Source organism: Chelonoidis abingdonii, chromosome 7 (genome assembly GCF_003597395.2).
Source record: "Chelonoidis abingdonii isolate Lonesome George chromosome 7, CheloAbing_2.0, whole genome shotgun sequence".
NCBI lineage: Eukaryota > Metazoa > Chordata > Testudines > Testudinidae > Chelonoidis > Chelonoidis abingdonii.
In genome coordinates, this window is record NC_133775.1 from 8342100 (window position 1) to 8367835 (window position 25736).

Consider the following 25736-nt stretch of genomic DNA (forward strand, 5'->3'; position numbering starts at 1 on the left):
TTATTGGAGTGACCATTTGCCCTGTACTGGGAGATCACTGAGGTGTGCCCCTCCATCCTAACAGAGATGCATCTGTGGTTATGGTTACTACTGGCATCATCTGGAGAAAAGGAACCCCCGTCCCTACATTTTGATGAATCTTCCACCTAGGGAATGCTTCACCTGCTGGGAACTGACACGGGCCTGTCAAGGCTGTGTTTGTTTGGTAAATAAAGTGATCTGAGCCATTCCTGGAAACAGGTGTAACCTCTCATGTTCTGTCACAAAGGTGCAAGCTGCCAAGTGACTGAAGAAGGGGGAGGGATAGCTTAGTGGTTTGAGCATTGGCCTGCTAAACCTAGGGTTGTGAGTTCAGTCCTTGAGGGGCCATTTGGGGATTGGTCCTGTATTGAGCAGGGGGTTAGACTAGATAATCTCCTGAGGTCCCTTCCAACCCTAATAATCTATGCTATGCTAAAGACAGTTTTGGACTGAAGTCTGGAGACTCCCTTGAATAGTTCTGACAAGGTCTGATACAGTCACAAACCTGTCCATGGGAAGGAAGGCCCTGATTGCTAAAGAATCCAGTGATGCCCCTATAAATTGTATGCCCTAAACAGGAGTCAGTGTGGATTTTTCCACATTCAACTGCATACCTGAGGCTAAGAACAGGAAAAGTGTTTTCACTGTGGCAGATGACATCTGTTGGTAAGTCCAACCCTTGAGCAGCTGTTCATCCAAGTACAGGAATAGTATGGGGATGATAGCAGGTAGGCAGCTACTACCAATAGGACCTTTGAAAACATTTTTGGAGCCAAGAAGAGACCAAATGGGAGCACCTAATACTGAAAATGATCTTGGTCAACAATGAAACACAGGACCCTTCTGTGAGAAGGGTGTATTGCTATATGGAAGTAGCATGTCTTGAAGGTGGAGGGCTGAAAACAAATCCCTTGAGTTTAGGGAAGGAATTATAGCTGCTAGAATCACCATCCTGAACTTCTGAGGGTTCACAAATTTATTTAGGAGTCTTAGATCTAAGATTGATCTCCACCCTCCATTTTTCATTCACACGAGGAAATATTTCAAATAGCAGCTTCTCACCCGGTGCTGAGCAGGGACTGGTTCTATCACTCAAAAGAAGAAGCGAGTTTATTTCCCATTTTAACGAAGACTCATCAGAAGGGTCCTGGAAGAGAGATGGGCAGGGGGAATGAGGAGGCAGGAGGGAGATAAAATGGATGGTGTAGCCCAATGATATTACTTCTATCACTCATTTGTCTGAGGTGATATGCTCCAATGCTTTTGGAAATAGAAGAGTTGGTCTCCAGATAGGGTGAAGTGAGCAAAACATTGAAGTTGGCAGGCTAACAGAAGTGGTGGGTTCAAACTCTTGACCATCCTATCAAAACTGATGCTTTGATAATGAAGCTGTATAGATGAATCAGGTGGGCCAGAATGTCTCTTTCTCTGGAACTTCTCTCTTTTTCTAGGAGGTTCTGTCAGTCTCTGAAACCCAGAGAACTGCATCTGATGGGCTCTTTAAGCCATTTGTGATTTACTACACTTCCTTTTGTCTGTAGGAGTGTAAGTACCTAACTAGTGTAAAGTGGCCCTGGATTCCTTAAGCGTATGCAACGACTTGCCGGTATTTTCCACAAACAGCTTCAGTACATCAAATGGTAGGTCCTCTACCATATTCTGGACTTCTCTGGGGAAGCCAGGTAGCTGTAACCAGGAAGCCCTGCACATCACCATTGCCATAGAGATGGAGTGGGCTGCAGTATCTGCGGCATCCAGAGGTGCCTGAAGAGATGTTCTGGGCAATAATTGTCCCTCAGCAATAGTGGACTGAAATTGTTCCTGTTGGTCCAGAGGAAGGGGTTCAATAAACGATACAAACTTTGTGTAGTTTATGTAGTTGCATGTTGCCATCAGCACTTGGTAATTTGCAGTACAGAACTGTAGGGTTGCAGATTAATAGAATTTTCTCCCCAGCAGGACCAGGCACTGCTGGTCTCTGTCATACTGGGTGGACTTATAAAGACGTTGCTGCACCCATTCATTAATCAGATCAACCACTAGAGAGTTAGACAGAGGGTGAAAGAATAAGAACCTGGAATCCTTAGGGGCCACGTAATATTTTTTTTAATCAGCCCTCTTACACGTGGGCATTACTGCAGCCGAGGTTTGAAGATTCCAGGAGAGCCCTGTTGCTAGGAAGGGCAATTCTGGATGATGTCACAGAGACCAAAATATTCAACAGCATCTGTTGGTATTCTCTGATTTCTTCAAGAGGTATCTGTAGAGATTCTGCCACCTGCCTAATGAGATCCTGGAACTACTGAAAGTCGTCATCCATAGATGGAGGAGAAGTGATTACAGCTTCATTTATGAAATGGTAGTTTGAGGAGTGACCTCTTCATCCACCAGAGTCTCTTGGGCTTCAAATGTTTCCTCCTGTTGATGGGGAGTTGAAGCTTGAGACTCCCTACTGTCTGGATGGGAGAGGGTTGGGCCCCTAGAAAACTGTGTGCAATAAGCTGCCGAGGGATCCCCATTGAGGACTATACGGGAGAGGGCTGACATCCAGGGTAGCTCTCACCAGAAGTGGTGAGGTCCTTGAGTATGGTTCCTACCCCTCTGAGAAAGGAGGTTTGTTTATGGATACATGGGGGACCCCTGAACAGAAATTGATAATGCTAAAGGGAAATCTTCATCATCATCCTCTTCTTCTTTTGTTGGTGGAGCTCCAGCAGAAAAGGAAGGTGATGGTACTGGGGACATATAGAGATGGAGCGGAACTTTATACTGAAAGGTGCTCAGTACCCACCAGCAATGGGGACTCTAGTTCAGCAGTAAATCCTTTGTGCACCTGAAATCTTGTGGCATCAAATGGTGTTGCAGTACCAAGTACAGTTGTAGCACTGAGAAATGTTGCAGCAGCAAGGGGTATTGCAATACCGATAGACATTGTGGCACTGATGGATCAGTATGCTTGCCCTGGCTGGTCAGTACTGATTACTTAAGGCATTTTGCAGATAGCACTGATGTGGTTGGAGGTTTACACAGTACTGAAGGCCTCAGTGGGGTAAGGGGTATTGCAATACCGATAGACATTGTGGCACCGATGGATCAGTATGCTTGCCCTGGCTGGTCAGTACTGATTATTTAAGGCACTTTGCAGATGGCACTGATGTGGTTGGAGGTTTACACAGTACTGAAGACCACAGTGGGGTACTGGCAAAGGGGTTAAATCTGACAGTACCAGTCCTTTGTGTTTTCTTTGTCCATCATCAGTAAGCAGTAACGGGGCTGTAGGGGACTATGGAAGACTGTGTCACGGCCTAGCTAGGGTGCCTCCGCTTTCTCGGCGGCCTTGTGAAAAGCCCCTGCTTGCTAAGTGGCTGGGCATTGTAGGACACAGCATGTCAGTTATAACTTGCTTTTAACTGGTTGAAACCAGTTTGTATGGTCTTAGGCCAAAGGGCTGACATAGCCTGTGGAAAGTCCCTTTTTGCATATGTATGAGTTGCTTTTGTATTGTGTATATATAGCTGTATGCTCCCGGTCCGCCTTTGGACTCCGACCCAGGCCGAGCTGAGCTTCAGTGCTGGGTTCCCCGCCTAAGTGACAGCAACGCCCAGGGTCCCCGTTGCAGATATGTCACTTTACCTTCATTAAAGCCAAATAACTCACTGTGTGTGTGGGCCTCGTCCTTGCAGAGCACTCAGGCACGTAACAGGGGCCTTCCTAGAATCATGCCTGGACTTAGAGCTGTGAGGATTTCCTGCTTCATTGCTACCATAGGAGCTTTTTGCCGCCTTCTACTGAGCCTTGAGGACATTGTCTCTGAGGCTTTCAACCCGGTCAGGGAACAAGGTCTTTTTGAGGAGCATTCCTTGGAAGGGGAATTAGAGCTTCTCTTCTCAGGATGTTTAGAGGAGGACTCTGAGGAGGTCCCCTTTCTGAGAGAGTGCTGTGTTGAGGTTGAAGGGGCACTAGAAGGCCCTGAGGAGTGATGTACAGGGCGGTTCTCCTGACCTGGCTCCGAAGCGGCGTGAAGGGAACATTCCATCATCAGTAGTTGCAGCCTGCTTTCTCGGTTCTTCTGAGCCCTAGATTTGAGGACTCAACAGAAGTTACACTTCTGAGAGATGTGAGACTCTCTCAGGCAATAACTGCACATGAAGTGTCTGCTGCTGATCGGGATAGCTTCTGTACATGAGAAGCAATGTCTTAACCCTGGTGAACTGGGCATGCCCCCCCACAGGGAGGATTTCCACGGAGGAAAATAAATCCCTTTAACATCCCCCCCCACACACACAAACTACTACCACTACAAACTAAGAACTAATTAGCTAGCTAAGTTGGGATAAACAAGCACAGCAAAAGTCAAAGCAAACACCAAGCAGATGCGCCAAGTGCCAACTCAAACCGAGGCAACCTGATATGGCCTCAATGCAGGATATCAGGCACTTGGCATGGGCTGAATGGACAATGCTGATGAAAATCTCCAGCCGAAGGCATGTGGGGAGCACTTGCATCTGAAGTGGAGCACTCATAGGGACGGTACTTGAAGAAGGAAGATATACATTCCCCTCTCCCTGCCCTGCACACTTCTAACCTGTCCCTTCACTCCCATCGAGCAGGACAGTTGAACCATTTTCTTCCTTCAGCATGACTGTATCCCACCCTCTTTTCCCATGCCTCTGGTCAGATTAGGGGGCTGTCTGTCATGGATATCTGTGGTAGGATATTATTTGCCAGGGTGGACTCTGTTACGGGATGGATACTGTTTTGGATCCAGGTGATGTTTATTATTTTCACAAAAAAAGCAACTTGTTCTTGCTGTTGTTACAGGCTCTTAAACAGTTTGTCCATGCTCTGTCTTCATTGTTGGCTGCCTCACATTCTCAGGGCTGTTCCTTTGGGATGCACAGAACCTCAAGTTGTATTTTGCTGGGGTTGACTGGCAGGCTCCTTTGTTTCCAGGGCTGGCGTTCTGGAGCTAGCCAGCGTGAGAAAAGAAGTTACAAGAATGCAGGAGTCGCTCATTAAAACAAAGGATTTGCCTAGGCTTGAAAACATGCTACTTTGGGGCACACAATCTTGCCTCAGCCAATTGGGATTAAATATTTAAACTGTGGTAGCACCAAGGGGTCCAATCAAAAACAGGCCCTCACTGTGCTGGGTGCTAATCGAACACACAGTCAGAGACTGTCCCTGCCCCAAGGAGAAGAGCTATCCATCTGAACAAAAAAGACACAGTACAAGAAGAAAGAGAGGCGTAGAGCAGTGATGTGATTGCACATAATCTCACTACGGGTCAGAGTTTGGAGCAGAAGCCAGGTCTCCTGAGTCCTAGTCCAGTGCCCCGTCCACTGGGCCACTGTTCCTCTTTACTGGGCCATGGTTAGCAACGTAGCAGTGACATTAATAAATGAATACAATGGGCCTGATCCTAGCTGCACTGTGGCTGATTTACACTGTGCCACCAACATTAAGCAGCCCTAGAAGGGGCATAACAGGCCCACGAGAGGATCACCACAATGTAGGGGGATCCTTTAGTGGCACAGTACCACTGTAGTGTCCCCTCTGACCCTGCCACCAGTTTAGGGGATGTGGCAAGGGGAAGTGACCTCCTGCTGCACATGTGATAAGCTGGTGGCAAATGCCCCTTTCAGTTCTTTTTGCTCCTTCTTCCCCTACCCGAGGGCAATGAGTGTCCATATGCACTTCCTGCAGTGATTTATGCCAGTGCAGCAGGATTTGCATTCCAAGAGCCTACAGTAAGTACAGAATTATTAATGGGGCTCAACAGTCGAGACATGGTTTGTTAATAAAAAACACTCCACAATATTCCTACTATCAAGGATCTAAATGGGATTCAAACTCAGTCTAGTCTCAGAGTAAATGCCCTGACCTGCTGTTCGCTGCTTTGTAACACAAATTCAGCGATAATCAATTACTGCTTGAAATGCTCATTAAATATATAGAGAAAGCCATAGCACATGAAAGGCCTCCGACGGTAACTGATGCAGTAAAGCAGCCCGGGAAACTCCTTATTCTTACTAATTTTAATCCTCAGCAGAGAGATGCAGCCACTGCACTGTATGCTGCTAACCTTGAATTCACATTAGCAAGTGTATCAAAACTTTGCCTCCCCAGCTGAACAGTCAGTGAAGTCACTTTTATACAACTGGCTGTTCTCTTCCCCTCCCACTCCACCAACCTTCTCCCACTAAATGTTTCTTCTTTATCAATACAGATCAAATTCTGCTCCCACTGGAGTCAAAGGCAAAACTATTGACATAAATGGGGTCATGACTCTCCAGTGTGCGCCAGGGAATGATTATAAAACAGAGCGCTAGAGACACCCACAGATCCTCAACTGATGTAATTCTGGGGAGCTTTTGATTTACACAGCTGAGGATCTGGCCTAGAGAGAGAAATCTTTCATAACAAAATGTATTTCTATTTACAGGATCAGTTGTTGGGCCCGAAACAAATTTACATCTTAGCTTCAGTGCACCGGGGTGGGGCAGAAGGGGGTGGAGACACCAGAGCAGCAGGGAAGGTCCCTTATTCTTAGCTACTTCAGAAACCTCTTGGTTGTCATTACAATTACAGCCCACCACTGCCCATTAAGTCAAAGCAGGGCCTTTCAAAACAAACCCCAGCTTTGTTCTTGATTTCAGTAGCTGCAAGAAAAATCCTTGTTTTCTTTTGAGTGCCATTGAGTGATGAAAGAAAGCCTCCCTTGTGCCAGAAGAGGGCACTTTAACTACAGGCAACTATGAGTTATGCTGTCTGGTGCTGACCCAGGAAGGAAGGCAAGGGCCAGGGGTAGGGGGGAGACAGAGAGAAACTGCTTAACTCTACTGGAAAATAACTACAGGGAGGTGGAAAGATGCACTAAGCCAGCAGACCTCAAAATCTCCCCCTGAGAACTGACACTGAGTGTTCGCCCTCAGAGTATTTTCCTCAATGCTGCTTGGGAACCCTTAGTCACAAGAAACACTGATTTATGCCCCTGGGCCGCATGGATCCTGCATTCTGGGACTTATTTTGAGAAGGAAAACTGCTTGCCTTTCCCTGATTACTCAATATGTCAGTCATAAGTAAGGGACATGAGAGAGATGGGGAAAGAGAAAGAATGATGATACTGTAGGTGTTAAAGTCAGATCTGGACACAGCAATTCTGTTTTGTTTAGTATACCATGCTCCCCACATGCTGAATTCAGCTATGGCTGGAGACTGTTTGAGGTAGGATCACCCAGAGTTAGGGCTGGTGTACCCCAGTCAATCCATAAACGCCTGTAGTTCTCAAATGCCCAGATCTGCACAATCTAATTCCTAGTGGTTTGCTAAATGGGTTAGTCCATTTTAGCCTTCAAAGATTCTAGACACATATCTAAACCAAGCACGGATAAACTGGGGCTAAAGGTGCATTTCTCAGACAGAGCTGGCAGCTGCCTTAGTTTATTGGCAGGTCATTTATCATCTCAAGAAAAACATTGATGGCTCCTAGGATTCAGACACTCTCGTTTGAAGGGGTGCTATCATTGTAGGCTGGCTGGGGGAACAGGCAACAAAGCGAATTCTACCTCACAGAAAGACAGGGGACAGCACGCGAAGAGAACTTATTACATGTGGAAGATGTGAGGAAAGGGTGGGTGTACCATGAGGATGGCAACACATCAGCCCCACCGGGGACCAGGCTAAAACTTTCAGCACAGCTGTGACATTCAGAAACATGGCGGCAAAGCCTGGGCATTAGATCTCTGCTACAGCAAATGATCCCAAACATTTCCTCAAGGGGGACTGTCACTCATAAACAACTGTATTGTGGGGCCGGGAGGTTCGTAAGCTGATTCCAGGTCTCCTGAGTTCTGCAACAGTGGATTTGCTCAACCACTTTTCAATCAAGAGAACCAAGAAAATCCGTGAACCAATTCCCAGGGTGCCAGCAAGAACCTGTGCAAAGGTTGTGGTGAAACAAGTATCTGACTACAGGAGTCATGCTAGCGAAATGTTTTAGAACATCTACTCTAGAATATTCAGCCAGCAGCCTCCCATAGTGCCTTCCCCCAGCCCTAGGGAGGACTGAGCAAGGGTTTATTAAAAGATCCATTCAACTTCCCCCGGGGAAGCCCAAAAGGGGCTTGTCCCTCTCTCCAGATATGCACACAAGGCTCCCATTAAAACCATTGAGATAGACAGTCACACACTATAAGGAGAACAAAATTCTAAGACATTTGCCATTTTCATTTCAGCCGCCTTAAGGTGAATGTAGCTGATTCATCCAAGTGGAGCTGTGTGATTTGGGATTTACAGAAGGGAGGGGTGTATTGAGATCCACCCCAATACTTCCCCAGATAAAATCTCTGGGTAGACAAGGCAGAATTGTGCTTCTGATGCACATTACACTTAGCTGCCTGACAGCAGATTCTGAGTTAGAATTCAGCATTAGGGGTTTGATGCAAGTGACCTACACAATATTTTTTGGGGGAGGGGGCAGCAATGGATCAAAGTCTCCCAACTGAGATTTTGCAATGGCCGTCCAAGGTAGCCAGTTGTCTGGGTATTGGATAATTGTGAGAGCAGTAGTTACGGACTGGCAGAATTGTGGGAGGAGTTAAACTGTGGGAATGTTACGTCAAGAGGTGCTGTCGAGGGAGGCTGAAGGCGGGAAGTGGCTGACGTGAAGTGGAGTAGTGCTCTGTATAGGTTAGCGTGTGAGAAGGAGCAAGGCTTGTATTGCTTTAGTTTGGCAGTTGTGAGGCTGCCTTAATGCAGCAATTTACAAAGGAGCCAAGGAGAACAAAGCAGCAGTGCCCAAATCCCACTGACCTTCCGTTGGAGCCGAGTGTCTGACTCCTTCAGCCCCTTGGAAAATACTGCCTAAAGGACTGAGCTGACTTCTCATGAGTTCAGTGGCCTTTGGATCAGGCCCTAAATCCTGAGATGGGAACATGTGGATTTCTTAAGCTCGGGCTGAATCACATGCTTGGTGATCACAGCGTGTTTTTTACTGGAACACAAACAGCCAAATCCCATCCAACTTATTGACGTAAAGCTCCCCATTGGCATTGGCAGGAGTTTTGCATGAGTGAGGTGGGCAGGCTATTTGTGCAAATTGTTATATGCATTACCCACAGGACTGACATTATGTACCCAAATTATAAACACAAGGCTTGATTCTCCACTGCCCAGCCACTTGTATAATGACTTTCCGCTAGGCAAAGTGGGTGTAAAATAATACAACTTCAGTGCAAATGTACAGAGACGTCTGACGCAGTAGCACTTTACACCCCTTGCGCACAGGAGCAAACACATCTTCCGTTTCGTTGCCCTTGGGGTATCAGGCCCATTAAAATACAAAGATCACTTTGACCTAGTTCAGCAATGCTAGGAAACTGGTTTGGTTAACCCTTGAAAATGCCTCTGTTTATTTGCTGTGGTATTTTCTGCACTAGATATGATCTCCTGAAGTGCTTTTACAACTAACTCCCTCTGTTCAGCCCTCTCCCATGATGAGCAATTGAGCCTTGCCCTAAACAGATGCACTGACTTCCCTGGGAAGGGCCCTGCTATACCTCAATCTCTCTGTCTCGGTTTCCCCAAGACTAATATCTGCTTGCATGACGTTGTGTGGTGTTCTTAGGTAAGGTCTCCAGAGAGTCTTAAGATGAAAGCTGCTATAAAAATGGGAAATATTAACTGCTTGCATTCACCTATAGATTAAAAAAAACAGATGTGAACTCTCAGAGGACTTTGGAATTTGGGATTAAATAATATAAAGTAAGGGACACCTTAAGGTCCAAATCTTATAATTCCTGCTGTCATCACAGAGCCCTGCTGAGCCTTCTGTGTAGAAAAGGGAGGACCAGAGGGGCTTGCCTGCAGATCTAGGTGGAAGAGATGGAAAACGGAAAGTAGTGTGGTGTGGATGTAAAGCAGCTATTGCTAATGGCTGAGAATGAGGCAAGGAACTAGAGTCTGCAAAAACTATCAAGGGATACAGGCAGGAAGGGGAGTGCAAAGGAGCGTGGGAGAAACTGATGCAAGCCGAAAAGGAAAAAGCCTGAAAATTAAACACTAAGGACCCAGAAACAAGAGAGGCAGGTACAGAAAAAACAAGGGAAAAACAGAGAGAGAGAGAGAGAAACTGGGAGGAGGAAAGAGAGTGTCACAGACATGGGGAGTCCGGTGGCACCTTAAAGACTGAGGGATTTATTTGGGCATAAGCTTTCATGGGCAAAAAACCCCCACTTTACCCATGAAAGCTTATGCCCAAATAAATCCCTTAGTCTTTAAAGTGCCACGGGACACCTCATTGTTTTTGTGGATACAGACTAACACAGCTACCGCTCTAATACTTCACAGATATGGGTTAGTCTACACTTAAAAGTTAGGGCGACACAGCTCCTGTGCTCAGGGATGTAAAAAATCCAAACCCTAAGAACTGCAGCTACGCCAGCCTAACACCCTGTTTATATGTGGAAGAATTCTTCTGTTGACCTAACTACCCCCGCTTAGAGAGGTGGATTGCCTACAGTGATAGAGAAAACCCTTCCATTGCTTTAGGAAGTGTCTACATTATGACCCTAAAGCAGCATAGCTGAAGTGCTGTAGTCGTGCCATTGTACCTACTGTAGTGTAGACATGGCCTATAGAAGAGGCATCACAATTCTTCCATTTCTGACCTCAAATATGCCCCAAACCCTGACTCCAAGGGGTTATTTTCTTTTTATCCCACTCTGTGGTCAGGAGAGCTCAGCAACATCCCACCCTGGGTTTTCAATTCTATGGAAGTTATCCTATTGCTCGTATTACATGCACTCCCCACAGACATTTCCAACAAATTGTTAATATCTTTTAAGTCCTGCTCTCCCCTGCCATGCAGATTAGCCCTGCCCTTTCCATCGCACTTAAGTTTAGGAAGTGTTACTAATAGGAATTTAACATTTACCAAAGAATTATTTTAACTATAGGTCTAATAGCATTTTTATGGTGCTCTGAACACCCAAGAGCTTAGTTATCAGAGCCATGTGCTTAGTTTGCTCTGAAGTTGCCTATAAGACAAAGGAAAGATACAAGTTTATAGAAAAGTACGTTCATAAGGGAAACGTACAAGCCTTTAATAGTCTCCACTTTTGGAGCAGCAGGACCCGTGGAGACAGTTTTTCTCCCTGTTTACATCACAGCCATAATTCCATGATCATTCATGCACTAAACTTTTCCTTCGCATCCCCATAAGTCGTTCATAAAAGGGTATTGTTCAGGATAAGGTCTGGCTAAGCTATATGCTATCTTCTCTTAGGTTTAAAAGAATATTTATCAATAAATCCTGTGTGTGGGGGGTTAAAAATTATTATTAAATGGTAAATTTCACAAGTAAATAAAATACGAGTTATGGAGTCTTTCGCTTCTAGGTCACTGGTTTAAATCTGGCCTGGCTGGTAGCAATCAAAAAACATTGTTGGGTGTTTGATGGCTGATGTGGAATGAGCGGATGATTATTTTAATCAGTTCCTAGAAGACAGCAAACCACCAGCACAATTTGGCACACATCAGAACACATACTGGCAGTCACACCAGAAAAGCTAAGGGCATGAGATCCCACTAGCTCCTGGGCTCCCCTCGAGCTGATCACCACCACATAGGACTGGACCCTCACTGGGCCCAGAGAATGAACCAGCACTGGTCTGAGGTCTCTTGGTGAGGGAAGCTTGCCTTGCCACCATCCATGAGGCCCCTGTCCTGGGACAAGGGTGATGAACCATTAGAATTATTGAAGTGGTGTTTGTGAACACAAGATATCTCACATGATCAGACTGCCACTGACCTAGAAGAGTTAGGAATGGATCCTGCAGGATGCTAAGCACCTCCTGAGAGTTCAAGAGCACACAAGGGTGCTGAGTATATCTCAGAAGGTCAGATCCTTAATTTGCAAACTGACTTTTAGTTTGATTTAAAACAGGCCCCTGTGTAGGAATAAGAAAATAGCACTTACACAGCCATGAGATTGCTTATGGCACATGTGGTCTTTAAAACTCTTTGACATTGAGATAAGTGAAGCATGAATTACCCAGACTTAAACATGATTCATAGAAGGGACCATTGTGATCATCTGGTCTGACCTCCTGTATAATACAGGCCATAGAACGGCCACAAAATAATTTTCAGAGCAGATCTTTTAGAAAACGATTGAATCTTGATTTTAAAATGTATATGTGATGGAGAATCCATCACGGTCCTTGGTAAATTGTTCCAATGGTTAATTACTCTCACCATTAAACATGTACGTCTTATTCCAAGTCTTAATCTGTCTAGCTTCAACTTCCAACCACTGGATCGTGTTATACTTTCTCTGTCAGATAAAAGAGCCCATTATTAAATATTTGTTCCCTGGGTAGGTATTTTTAGAATGTAATGAAGTCACCCCTTAACCTTCTCTTTGGTAAACTAAATAGATTGAGCTCTTTGAGTCTGTCATCATACGGCAGGTTTTCTAATCCTTTACTCATATCTTGTGGCTCTTCTCTGAACCCTCTCCAGTCTATCAATATCTGTCTTGAACTATGGACAACAGAACTGGACACCGTATTCCAGCAGCAGTCTTACCAGTGCCAAATACAGAGAAAAAATGAACCTCTCTACTCATACTTGAGTGTCTCCTGTTTATGCATCCCAGGTTTGCATTAGCTGTTTTGGCCACAGCTTCACACTAGGAGCTCATGTTTGGCTGATTATGCACCACAATCCTCAAATCTTTTTCAGAGTCACTGCTTCCCAGGCTAGAATCCCACATCTTTTAAGTATAGCCTCCATTCTTGGTTCCTAGAGGTATACCTTTACATTTTGCTCTATTAAAACACACATTGTTGTCCGGCCCATTTTACCAAGTGATCCAGATCTCCCTATATCAGTGACCTGTCTTCTTCATCATTTACCACTCCCCCAACCTTGTGTCATTGTAACTTTATCAGTGATGATTTCATGTTTGCTTCCAGGTCAGTAATAAAAATGTTCAATAGTGTAAGGCCAAGAACTGATCCTTGAGGGAGTCCACTACAAACTCAGACACTCGATGATGATTCCCTGTTTACAGTTACATTTTAAGACCTATCAGTTAGCCAGATTTTGATCCATTTAATGTGTGCCATGTTAACTGTCTATCATTCTAGTTTTTTAATCCAAATGGAATAGTCATTAATTGTAAAACACTGTGGTGTCAATTTCCAAACACACATCTACAGCTGTAGCCACACGGCTCCCATTAGAATGGTAATTGGAGTCCCATGATTAAGTCTCCAAGCAGTGCTTTGAAAATACCATCCGGGATTAATGTCTTACAATTCAGCAAAATCCACAATTCCTCCCTTCTTGAACATTTGTAACAGCACGTTGCACTCCTATAGCATCTTTCAACTGAGCTAGATGAACAGACCTACATGCAAACACACAGAGAATAAAACCCTCTTAGAGGGAAGTTTTTCTTACAGCTCCATTCTGTGCAGAAAATCACTCGGGGGCGGGGGGGAAGGAGTTTGCAGATTGCAACATTGTAGCTTGTTCTGGACTAGCATTCTACTGTACTACATTTCACTAAATAGAGTTTTATTAGCTTTCAATTTGCTTTGAGCAGGTCTCCCTGTATACACCCTATATGAAGAAAGAGGCAGATTTCTTCTGGGTATTGGCCAACAGCTGCAACCCTGAAAAATGTCAGCTTCTTATATCATTAACTGAGTTTCCATGGTGCCCCAAGGCAGAGAAATTGATGCTTGACAGCATTATCACTATAAAGTAACTTTACAACTCTATGATTTAACTCTATGCGTTCAGTGCTATTAAGAGCATTTGACGTTATGGCCGTAAACTCGACACTGTTTCCCACCAGGTGGGGGTGGGGGTGTGAATGGGGTTTACTTTTGTTGATCTGAGACAGGGTCTGAAGCAAAGGTGCTGAGAAAGAGCTAGGTTGTGGAAAGAGGCGGGCCAAGGGGCGCTTTTGCCCCATCAGTTTTCTTACGAGCTACACTTTAACAATGGTGCTGCTCATTTTTATGGGACTCTGACATCAACTGCCGTTCCAGCTCAGCTCTCAGAAGGGAGCTTCCCACAGGTGGATGTAACAAGCACCAGAGCAGACAGATGAGAGGGAAAGATGGGCTCAGCAAGTACAGGCTGGGTCTTATTGTGGGGAACGGGCTGGGACTGATTTACAGACACCAGCTGGGCTAGTCTCTCTCTCTGCCTTTCCTTCCATGCAGTTTTACAAGCAGTAATCTCAAAACTACAAGCCATACAGTGCAGAGCTCCCTGCCTCAGCTTCTGGTTGGCCACTTCTCTCCCCCTAATTAGCTCTTGGTTGAAATGCTTCCCTGAATGTCTGGGAATTCGCCCCCCGCCTTCCCGTGCCCCAGCCTATTGTTCGGCTTGGTGAAGCCTTCTCCCAGGGACCCCACCGAGGTGGTAGAGGCAAACAGGTCATCGAGACCCCTTTATGGCACCAAAAGACCTGTGCTCCCCATTCTAGGGGATTACTAGTGTATCTCAGAAACCTCTCTCTGTCCTGTGTTACAACATGTGCCCTGAGTTCGTGTTGTATCATATATTGTCTAAGTTTATCGCTGTCGTTTCTCATGTCTGAATGGTTATATGTGTGATTTTTTTTCCTGGTACAGAAGGAGGATGGCTCCTCCAAGCCATTAACTGGGACCCTACACATGCTCTCCGAGGAATCGGTATGCACACTCATACTTTCTCAGGCACTAATGACCATATTCCTTTCCTGTGGCTCAATTTCTCCCGGTGGTATCTTCGCTTCTGAGCCCTGTTTGGTTACTCCCTCTGCTATCTTTTAGCTATTAAATGTGGGTGAGACAAGTAATTGCAGCAGTATGCTAACAATTTTCAGTCAGTCTAAATTTCCTTAGTTATGAGTTTCAGTTGCCCAAATGAAATGACACTGACTCATCTAAATTTTCATTTTGCATGCATAGACACAAATGCGCACACAGATTTCTATGGTGTGACTACATCTTGCATGTCCAAAATCATCTGGGAGGTTTGGCATAATGTGCAATTATGCTTTAACTTATTTTTTTAAGGGGAGCAAGTTTTAGAGACTCTCTCAATACACCTAGTTAAATGAAAAATATTAAGCCACCTTACTTTGTAAATCTTTTCAGCTATTATGTTAAAAAGCATAGATTTCATTTCTTAAGTGTATACTACAGTGTAAAAAACTTTACTAGAAATAATACCTAATGCTTGTGCAGTGCCTTTCACCTACAGATCTCCATGCATTTTTCAATGGAAAAGTAAGTATCATTAATCTCATTTTACAGATGAAGCAGAAAGATTAAGTGATTTATTCAAAGTCATACAAGATGTCCATGTCAGGATTAAAACTCAGGTCATCAGACTTCTAAGCCTGTGTCCTATCTACTGCGCCATATGGAAGAAATTCCAGCCAGCAAAGCTCTATTCAGCTGGGTTTGATTGTAAGGAATTGAGCATACCCAACTCCTACCGAAGTGAAGTAACTGTAAAGGTGTAAAATAAGAAGCGACATAACCAGGGTGATACACAATATGATTGCCATGGCACTGCCATAAAATGAAGATTCCTATGGCTGAGGCTGCCAGACAGCTTTGATTATGACAAGACTACCATCAAGCCCAATCCTGCAAATTCTTGCTTATGTAAATAGTCGCATTTCAGAATTGGGCCCTTAGTTTTTAAGAGAGTATCCCCTTTGTGCTCTCCTTTTATTCTTCGTTACAGCTCCCCTACGGGCTGCCTACTTTACAGTCAGAGATCCATTTCAGAGCTTCAAGAGAGGACCACAATGGTTAGAACATCGTCAACATGGGACAGAGAACCTGGCGCTGCTCCCTTGCCAGCCAATCATGGGTCAAAGTTCAGACGTATGTTGGATCCGAGCCAGGTCGTGCTGCATTCCTAATGGCAAGGAGCTCTGTGAGTGCTATCAGACATGCATCCAATGAAGTGGGTATTCACCCACGAAAGCTCATGCTCCAAAACTTCTGTTAGTCTATAAGGTGCCACAGGACTCTTTGCTGCTTTTATCAGAGCTAGTGAGCAGAGAGTCAGCAATTCGTTATCCCTCCTGACCCAGTAAGGAGAAGGACAGTGTTATCTAGTCTGCTCATCTGCTGATCCTTTGGCGAGCACATAAAAAGCCTTTTATGGGCCTTGTGCCATAAGCCCTATAAATGCCTCATAAAAAGTGGTGTTTGTTTAATGGAAGCATATCAGCTCTTTTTAAAGCATTTTTACCTGGTGCTGAGCAGACCTTTGGCGCTGCTTTTTTAATCAGCTGCTACCAAACTGCGTGCATGTGTGAGAGGGGTTTTAAGTGGACAGAGAAAACCTTGTTTATTTCCAGGCAATAAACCCACAAGCCTACAATCCTCTTATTATGCCTTGCAAGCACAGGCCTTTCACTGTTATCTACAGTATATGTTATCACAGGGTATGCTGCAGAGCCGAGCTTACAAAACATATCCCTGGTGTTTCTGGTAAACCAGCTACATATCAGTTAGACGCAGACCCTACGAGCCAAACATGTATTTCCAAAGAAAGAAAATAATGAATATATAATAGTAAATGCAGGAAGCTATGTTGGTGCAATGTTGTCTGTAGAGTGAGACTAAGGAAATGAAAAAGTTAACGTTTCTGCTGCAATGTTAATTCAGGCTGGTGCAGATTGGTAATATTGTTTATTCCCATGGTTATAAGAGACCAAGATTTTAAGTTTCATATGATATTGTTGATGTCCTAAAATATACACCACAAAACATATAGCACATCTAACGTGGCTGAGTTTAGAGCCTTTAATCTTGAATTTCCTTTTTACTTCAAGTGGGCAACCTCAGGGCCAAAATCTGAGCTTGGTTTCACCAGTGTCAATCAGAAGTCACCTAGTGCCTAGTAAAGGTGGTATTTATTTAATGTGAGCATAACAGTACATTTTAACTCTGTTAAGTGAGCAGAAAATGTGACTTTTAACATTATATGAACTTTTAAAAGGAATTATTTCTTTGTTTTTATGTTTTTAAGGAAAAAGAAGCAAAGCAAAGCAAAACAGCAACAACAAAACAAAACAAAAAATCCTCCAGATATTGCCAACACTAAACGATATTAGAATTTAAGTAATACCAGTCAGTTTGAAGTTCACACATCTCTAAGAGGTGTCCATCTATCTAGATAACTATGAAAATGTTCTTGTAATCACAGAACTTTGAGCAAAGTACATGACTTACTGCGACCCGCAAAATGAAAAACATACACCTAGTATAGCCAGACAGAAGTTCGGATAGACAATAAAGTCAATGACAATGCCCTGAAACTGATGTAAAAAGACATATTATTGACATAAAAAGATCTTTTCATCCCATAACAGAAGAGTGTGGTATGTAGATATACAGTACAACATCACTTTTGTGAACTTATTTGTCATGTACATTGAAGTTGCAACAGTGTGGCCAACGTATAGCAGTTTGTGCCAAGCGCGTGAAATGAAAAGATTAAATTCAGTTAGCTCAGTCTATCCATCTGTAAAATGGATTTAATTACACTCTGCTACTTTATAGGAATTTGAAGTCTAATTCATGTTAACAGAGCATTTGGAGATCCTCAGCCATCTGGTGCCAGGAAATTGTGTTATTACTATTAACGCTTGCAGGACAAAAATCTCTGAGTTCATATAGGACCAATTATGAACACAAACAGGGGCCAGTCCCTTGCAGTCTCTACTCATGGCTACAGAGTTCAACGGTCGTAAGCACAGCCTCAGCCAAGTATTTGCCAAGCCAAAATTGGAAGCTTTGCAGAATTCTAGTTACAATACATTGCTGCCCAATAAGGCTCTGATCCCACCCCTATTCAGTAAAAAATACATCACTGATTCAATGGATCAGGCCCCAAGAGACAAGTCTTTAAAGGTAATTACTGGATCACATCATGCTCATTTCAGATTTACTGAGCACTTGAACTCACCTGAAAGTGTTGGGACTTGTTATGTTTTCTTAGGCTGTTTGCTTGACATTTTCCTTGAATGCAACTAGATAACAAAAGCATTTATCTCCTCCGAGGTTAATCATGTCTTTGGTTCAGAGCCATTACAAAACCCTCAACCTCTTGAACTAATTACTGATTTGCAAGCTGCTTCAAAGAGCAGTTTTGGCCTAATCTGAATGGTCCATTACTATTAATTTACTTTTGGTCACCAGTGCTTTGGGGACAAGGAGAAATCCGCCATCACATACAGGGCTTGTGTGTTGACAAGCAGAGAGGCCCAGGGTTGTTTAAGCACAACCACTCCACAGATTTCCTTAAGCAGCTCCCCATTTCCTCCTCTAATTGGGATATGGAGCTGACGAGGAAGAACAATCACAAATTGTAGCTTTTAATGAGACCCTCAGGAGGAAAGGAAATATCAAACTCATTGGTAGACACTGAACCTGAGCCCATTACCCCCTCACCACACCCCCTCATCACACAACCCTACTAGGGTGACCAGATGTCCCAATTTTATAGGGACAGTCCTGATTTTTTGGGTCTTTTTCATATATAGGCTCCTATTACCCCCGACCCTCGTCCTGATTTTTCACTTTTGCTGTCTGGTCATCCTACCCCTCCCCTATTGGTTTCTAGCTTGTGCTCTGGCGGTTAGCGAGTCAAACCCCGTTTGAGCTACTTTTAGCTTAGGGGTCAGTCCAGGTTTTATGAAAATCAAGCTGCCACCTAAGCTTTCCATACATCATCACCAACGATAATAATTGTGATCTGGAACTTGTTTTCTGCTCACTGGCTGCTGATGGCAATGATGTATGAAGCCAGAGCACTACGGCTCCATCTGCCTACGACAACTTGATGCTGCATAGATAAAAAAAGAGAGTCCATATACCTGATATAAAATAAAGAGCTGCTTTGAATAGCAAACCGAGCAAGCATGACATATAAATCACCAAGGGAATGCATATTCAAGAGTAGCAGGATCTCATTTGTATAGGGACAGCCTCCTCTCTCTCTCCACTAAGATTGTTCTTAATAAATAGGACTTTTAAAGGGAGAGTAAATAAGCAGTTGTCAACACACTGAGTGCCGAGTGAGGAGGGAAATTAAAAGTGAAGCTAACACACGTGTTTCTAAAAGGCCAGAGAGCTGAGATAATAAGACAAGTTATTAAAACAGAATCTAACTGTGTGACAATTCCTCTCTTCAGTGCTGCATTTCTTAAGTGTTGTGCTAGGCTGCTCAGGTCTGTAGTTGGGTTTGGGGAATAGGGGACTATTTCTTGGAAGCTGTTTACCTTAATTGGCAAAGGAAGGGCTGAAGGGCAAAAGTAAAAATCAGTTTGCTGCACCACTTGGACAGATTCAAGCCCTTCTGACCACCCACTTTTTCCTTTCACCTGTGAGAAATGATTTTCTCATCCATAAAATTTGCGAAGCTACATAGTGCAAGAAATATATAATTTTTCCAGACAATGAAAGAAGAGGGACTGTGGGGAAATGAAAATGGAAAACTTCAAAAACAGCATGCTTGTCATAAACACATTTTGCAAATAATTTTGCAAGAATGAAAAATGGTTCCATTTCAAATCCCAGAAAACAGAAAGAACTTCAAATTTTTAAAATTATTTCCCCCTTTCCTATTTTTGACCACTTCTAGTAAAGATCCAATCCAGAGGCAGAACTGGGACCTAATGAAGCTTTTACTGTCTTTTTGCTATAGACTGGGGACAGGTAGGTCACCTCCATCTGACACAGAAGAAGCTATGACTCACTTCTAAAGGTGTCTATTGCTCTGAGTATTACGACAATCATACAAGTAAAGGGCTAACAGAAAAATAAGGAGTAAACTGAAACAAAGAAATGGAAGGTACATAGTGTGGGGAACAATCTTTTACCGGCACTGGAAAGGATTATTTGATCTAATAGGCCTTTTTCTTCTTGTATTTATGTAGTGTGGAGTATCAATATTAAGGAGATTAAAGCATAAGGAACAAACACATATTTCCAGATATGTATTCGCAACTCAGCAAACTATTAACTTTAGAGTAGGGTTTACCTTAGGATGTGCAGTTCAGGTGCCCTCAAAGCACTCAGAAAGAAGGATGGATTTGTAAAGGATACAGGCTTCTTCTGTATAGGGGACAGTAGAAGTAGTTCCTCCAAGTATGTAGCTGTAGAACGAGACTTCCAGAGTATAGCAATAAGAAGAATGGTCCAATAAGCCACCGAGGAAGCGTCGTCCTGTCCCTGCCTTCACAGCATCACGGTTGAAGGACGTGCTAGACTGCGTAGGAGAAAGAGACAAGAACTAATCAGGAGAGATCATGGGCATGAATGTGTATGGCTTGGGAAGGAGATTGTATAGAAAGGTGTGAAATAGGATTGGCAAAGCTCATGTGTCCTGATTCTCATTCATACACTAACCCACTTCAAGGTCCCTTTAACATAGGAACGTAAGAACGGCCATAATGAGTCAAACCAGTAGCCCATCTAGCCCATTATCCTCTCTTTCAATATGGGCCAATGCCAGGTGCTTCAGAGGGAATGAACAGAACGGGCAATCTTTGAATGATCCATCTGTTGTCGTCCACTCCCACTTTCTGGCAATCAGAGGCTAAGGACACCTAGAATATGAGGTTGCATCCGTTTCTATCTTGGCTAATAGCCATTGATGGACTTATCCTCCATGAACGTATCTAGTTCTTTTTTTAACCTGGTTGTAGTTTTGGCCTTCACAACATCCACTAGCAATGAGTTCCACAGTTTACACTGCCAGAATGGCATAAAGACACCTTAATGTAAATTAGAATCAGGCACATGGAGCTTAAGATTCTGTTCACATTGTGAATTACCCAACTAGTTTGAGTTCACAAGTCTTTTTATGGTGTAATTTAAATCTTTTCCTCCTGCCAAGGATACCATTCTGAAAGCATAATAGGAAGCCCATGCTCTATATTAGGCAAAGCAGAACTCACCCAATTTCCCCCTAAAAGCTAAGCTGGAACAGATGTCTGGGCTTTATAGAGGATATATTGTAAGTTATCATCTCTATCTTCCCCTGTCTGCCACTTCTTTCCACAGACTCTCCTAAGCAAAATGTAAACCCAGTGACATTTGAGGTCCAGTCAAACTTTCTGAAGTAAGATGTTTGAGTGGGTCTGAAATTAGACCAAAAACATTTGCCTTCACTAACTCAAAGTTTAACTAGCTTTGGCTAACTACTTATTTAAAAAAAATAACCCTGCACTGTTCTAAACACAAGTAACAGTGTAAAACACAGTAGATTGTACGATTGCTGAAGAATACAATAATATTTTTGGTAAGGTGGCCAACCAATGAACGTCATAGTCAAACCCTACTTTGATAGACACCATCTAGGGTTTAGAGGAGAGCTCAGTCTCCATTCCTGTTCAACTCTTGGGTTCTAGGGCACTACTTCCAGTGTGGTGATGTATTTTGCAACGTGCATTCTTCTCCTATAGGGATTAGGCCCAAAATGGCAGTTCCTTTCATACAGGCCACTATCCAATGGTGATTACCATTAGGCTGTACCAATCTGGGCTGAACACGAGCCAGTGACTCAAGAGCAAAGACTTACTAGGTCTTATTCTGCTTTGCTCTAGTAGGTTAAAGGGACCTTACATTTCCACCCACTTTGAGGCCCTTTTAAATAAAGACTCTTAATGTAACTGAGAAATCAGGCTGCTATGTCCATATTAATTCCTGGAGCCAGCCAGTCCTTTTTCACCATGTTTGTTACCCAATATCACAGCAGGTGTCGAGCCCGACTGTTACTGAAAACAGAGAAAATGAGAATTTTATTTATTAAAAATAATCTAGCTGCTCGAGTTCCATTTCCTGCACCTAAAACTGAGAAGATAACACTAACATTCAAATGTACAGCAATTTTTGATCAATAGGGTATACAGGATTATATAAACAAAATAAATGTCTTCTGCTTTATTAGGATTCTGCATGTTTGAAAGTCTATCATGTTATAAAAATAGGGTTTATAGGCTAATTGGAATAAAATGGAATCCAGTTTCTTATTAGTATTACATTTAGAAGCTTCTGAATGGGACTTCTTGTAATCTTTGCACTGATATAACTTTCGTTTCTTTGTTTTGTGCTAAAGGATGCAAAAAATATATCCCGCTTAACATATTCTAGGTGATTTCAGGGTAGGTTATGCAAGACTTAAATATGCACTGAATATCTATGGGGCCAAGGGAAGTAGAAAGGAAAGTGGAGTTAAGAAGGACTGAAGTTGAAATGAATCATGAAGTTGACATGGAGTAAAAAGTCAAGACCCTCTCAAAAAGGGTAAGCATTCTGACTTCCTCAGAGCTATGGAGCCCAAGACCTTCTGGCATTCGGAGGTGAATCACTCCAGGTTTGTTTCATCAATTAATTAGAAACATGAAGAGGAAGAAGAGCACACTGAATGCAGTGTTAGCTACTGAACCTTAGTGGACTGCTCTTAGTGGATTGTGCTTCCCATTAAGAGAGAACACGAGAACATTCCCTGACTGTTGTTGCTACAAACGATTCTCTCAGAGGTTGATCTCAGAAAGAAGTCCCAAACATTTCAGTGATGAGTTACCATTTTGGCCAACACAAGAAAGAAGCATGAAGAGGTTGTGACATCTAATGGTTAAAGTAAAGAATTAGGCTCTAAGAGCTCCCTGGATTCTAATCTTTTCTGAGTCACTAGCTCCCTCTGTAACCTTGAGCTAGTTACTTAATCTTCTCGCTCCTCACCTTGGAAATAGGGCAACAAATATAACCTCACCAATAACTAGATGCAGCATTTGAGCTGGTTTCCCTATGGCAAATAAATAATCACAACAAATTACAGGTATATATACATTGATAGGTAAAATTATATATGAATGCATAGCACCATGGAATCAAGGGAATACCAATAAATTGTGGGATAAAGTAAGACCTATGCTGATAGTCATCTGCTGACCATGACCACCTATGCTATTAGGCAGTAAAATCTCATTTCCAATGGGAGATATGCCATATTAACCACACTATAGGATGCAGCCACTTATGATAATGTCTTTGAATAGTTTGGGCCCTTTAGAAACCAAAGATAGGTTTCCCCATATACTAATATGAAGGCTGGATTGACCAATCCCACCCTCTTATCGCTCTGAGGCAATACATAGGAACATACAGTACTAAACAACAAGTTCAAGTTCAAACCAAACTATGGTCACAGTTAAGCAAAAGTGTTCAAAATTGTGTCTAAATTTAAGCACCTAAATCTTTTAATTAAGTGGCCCTATTGTCAAAAATGTGGAACTTTCCAGGACCTACCGGTAAAGTCAATAGCTGCTACTGTATAGAGCTGGTCAAAAGTTTTTGACTGAAACTTTACCTGCAATAATGATTTCTTGAAGGGAAACTTGTAAATGAAACAAAACTTCTCCAAAGATGGAGGAATTTTAAAAAGTTACAAAGTGGAAAACAGAAAAAGAATAGCGAAAGGAAATAGTGAAGAAAAAAAACAAACCCAAACTCTGGACATTATTCATTTTATTACATTCAGTGGTAAAAAAGTGGGAGAGAAGAAAGGAAATGTGCATCTACCCTGCTATAACGTTGTTCTTGGGAGACAAAAAAAATCTTACCGTGTTATAGGTGAAACCACATTATATCGAACTTGCTTTGACCCGCCGGAGTGCGCAGCCCTCCCCGCCCCCCCCCAGCTCTGCTTTACTGAGTTATATCAGAATTTGTGTTATATCGGGTGATCTTATATCGGGGTAGAGGTGTATGGGGAAAATTAGATTTTCAAAATTTCAAATTTGTTCAGATTTTGTGAATATCAAAATAAAAAAAGTTCCATTTGAAGCCCTGCAAAACGAGGGTTGAAATGACTGAGGAATTTCAAAATTTGTAATTAAATGTTTTTTCCATTTTTTGACAAGCCATACTTCTGGGAGCTCAGCACGTTTGAAAAATGAGCCATTCATGGACTAAGGATTGTAATGTAAGGCCAAGATTTTTTAAAATGGGGCTCTGCGGCAACACAGGCAGACTGATTAGATGTCCTGATTGCATGATTTGACTGGGTATGTTTTAGAACGGCTTTTTTGGTGGAGGCTTCTGCGCCAGGATGAGTTGGACAGAATAAAAAGGTATACATTTGGAGACAAACTAGAACAAAGAAACCCCATGCACAGCAGTGGAGCAGTTTTAGCCCTCAGATTTGTACAGCAGAGTCCTCACTGATCAGGTCAGGACAAGTAGAAGGGACGTGTGAAAATACACAGCATTTGGCTGAGATGCTGAAGAAATGGTACAGAATGAACTAACCCGCAGAAATGAAAATTCTACCATGTAGGCAATCTGGGCATGCCAGAAAAAGGGATGTGCAGTTGCACGTGGATTCAATAAAGAGATCAAATGCATTTTTGGTGGGATGAGGTGGGATACAGGCTCAGATAATGCAGGTAATGTCAGTGATGAATTAGTATCTTGTTTCCCTGGGAGACTCTTATTATCCTGAATCCCCTGCAACGCAAAGTCATCATTAAACAAATGCAGTGAGCATGCAAAGCAGGAAAGTAGCTAAACAAATATTTATTTCTCCAAGTCTGAACCACATAAGAGTGCCAACAGCAACAAGAAAGGACAGAATCAGGAAAAAGAAAAACACAAGGAACGCTGAAGTTCTGGAATGGGGAGATTTGTATAACATCAACAGGAATTCATTATTAACACACACAGGTATACTAAAGCTTGCAGAACAACTAAGCTTCCTGCCTACCGAACGTTTCAAGTAATAGAAGAACTTCTTGAGCACATGTCTGCCCAGAGGGCTAGGAGAAGCCAGACAAGAACCCATGCTGTTAAAATAACGAAGCAGGTGGGAAGCCAGGATACAGCAAAACAGAATGGCAAGCGTCATGATCACAAAGTCAACCTTGCCCATTCCACCCCTCTTGAGTCTGCCTGTACCAGACCTGGTGTGGCCCTGCTCTGAGGTGATTACTATGTGAGATGTCAGCACCTCCGAGCTGTGCATCACAGGGGATCTCTGCATCTTTAAGGGATTTTGAGGCTGTGGCCGTCGCAGGCCAGGGATAAGAGTGGGGTCAAGCCAGTGGCTTTAAGATTATGAAGATCTGCTAGCATTCCACTATGGAAAAGGAAGTGCCAGCAGTTCAAATAAGCTTGGCTGCATGTCTGCCTTGGGAAGAATCTAAGAAGCACGTTTACTCCCCCTGGATGGGCTACACGCTTCAGTCCCAATGCTAGGCTGCTACTTCCACTACTACACAGGTGGGCAGGAAGTGGGTGGAGTCTAGGGTCTATTCTCCCAGTGACTGGCCAGGACAGCTGAAAAAGCATGAAAGAGGAGCCAGACTAATAAAGGGCTGGCACAGCTTACTTCCCCCACAGATAAAGGGAGCAGCGGGGACCAAACTGGGACTCTCTGAGGCCCTGCTCTTGAGACAGTGCAGTTTCGCAGAGCATCTTACTCAGGTTGGACTACAAGCTGCCAATCCAAGACAAAGAGAGTGAAGGAACACTGAATATAGACAGGAAACAGATGAATTAAGAAGGAAACCATGCTGTCATCAACCAACTTGAAACCTGGTTGCAGCTAGCACAGTCCTGAATGCAATGTTAATAGGGCCTGAAAGATCAACTTTCAATATAGCAGAACTAGTCAAA

At 43.2% G+C, this 25736-nt stretch overlaps 1 protein-coding gene across 1 annotated transcript in view; it reads right to left on the bottom strand.

The window, feature by feature from the left end:
• Positions 1-25736, bottom strand: part of AGBL4 (AGBL carboxypeptidase 4) — a 1477624-nt gene that overhangs the window by 116914 nt on the left and 1334974 nt on the right. The window contains exon 11 of the mRNA XM_075067593.1: positions 20163-20325. Within this exon, the coding sequence (XP_074923694.1) occupies positions 20163-20325 (163 nt within the window). The remainder of the gene's footprint in view (positions 1-20162; positions 20326-25736) is intronic.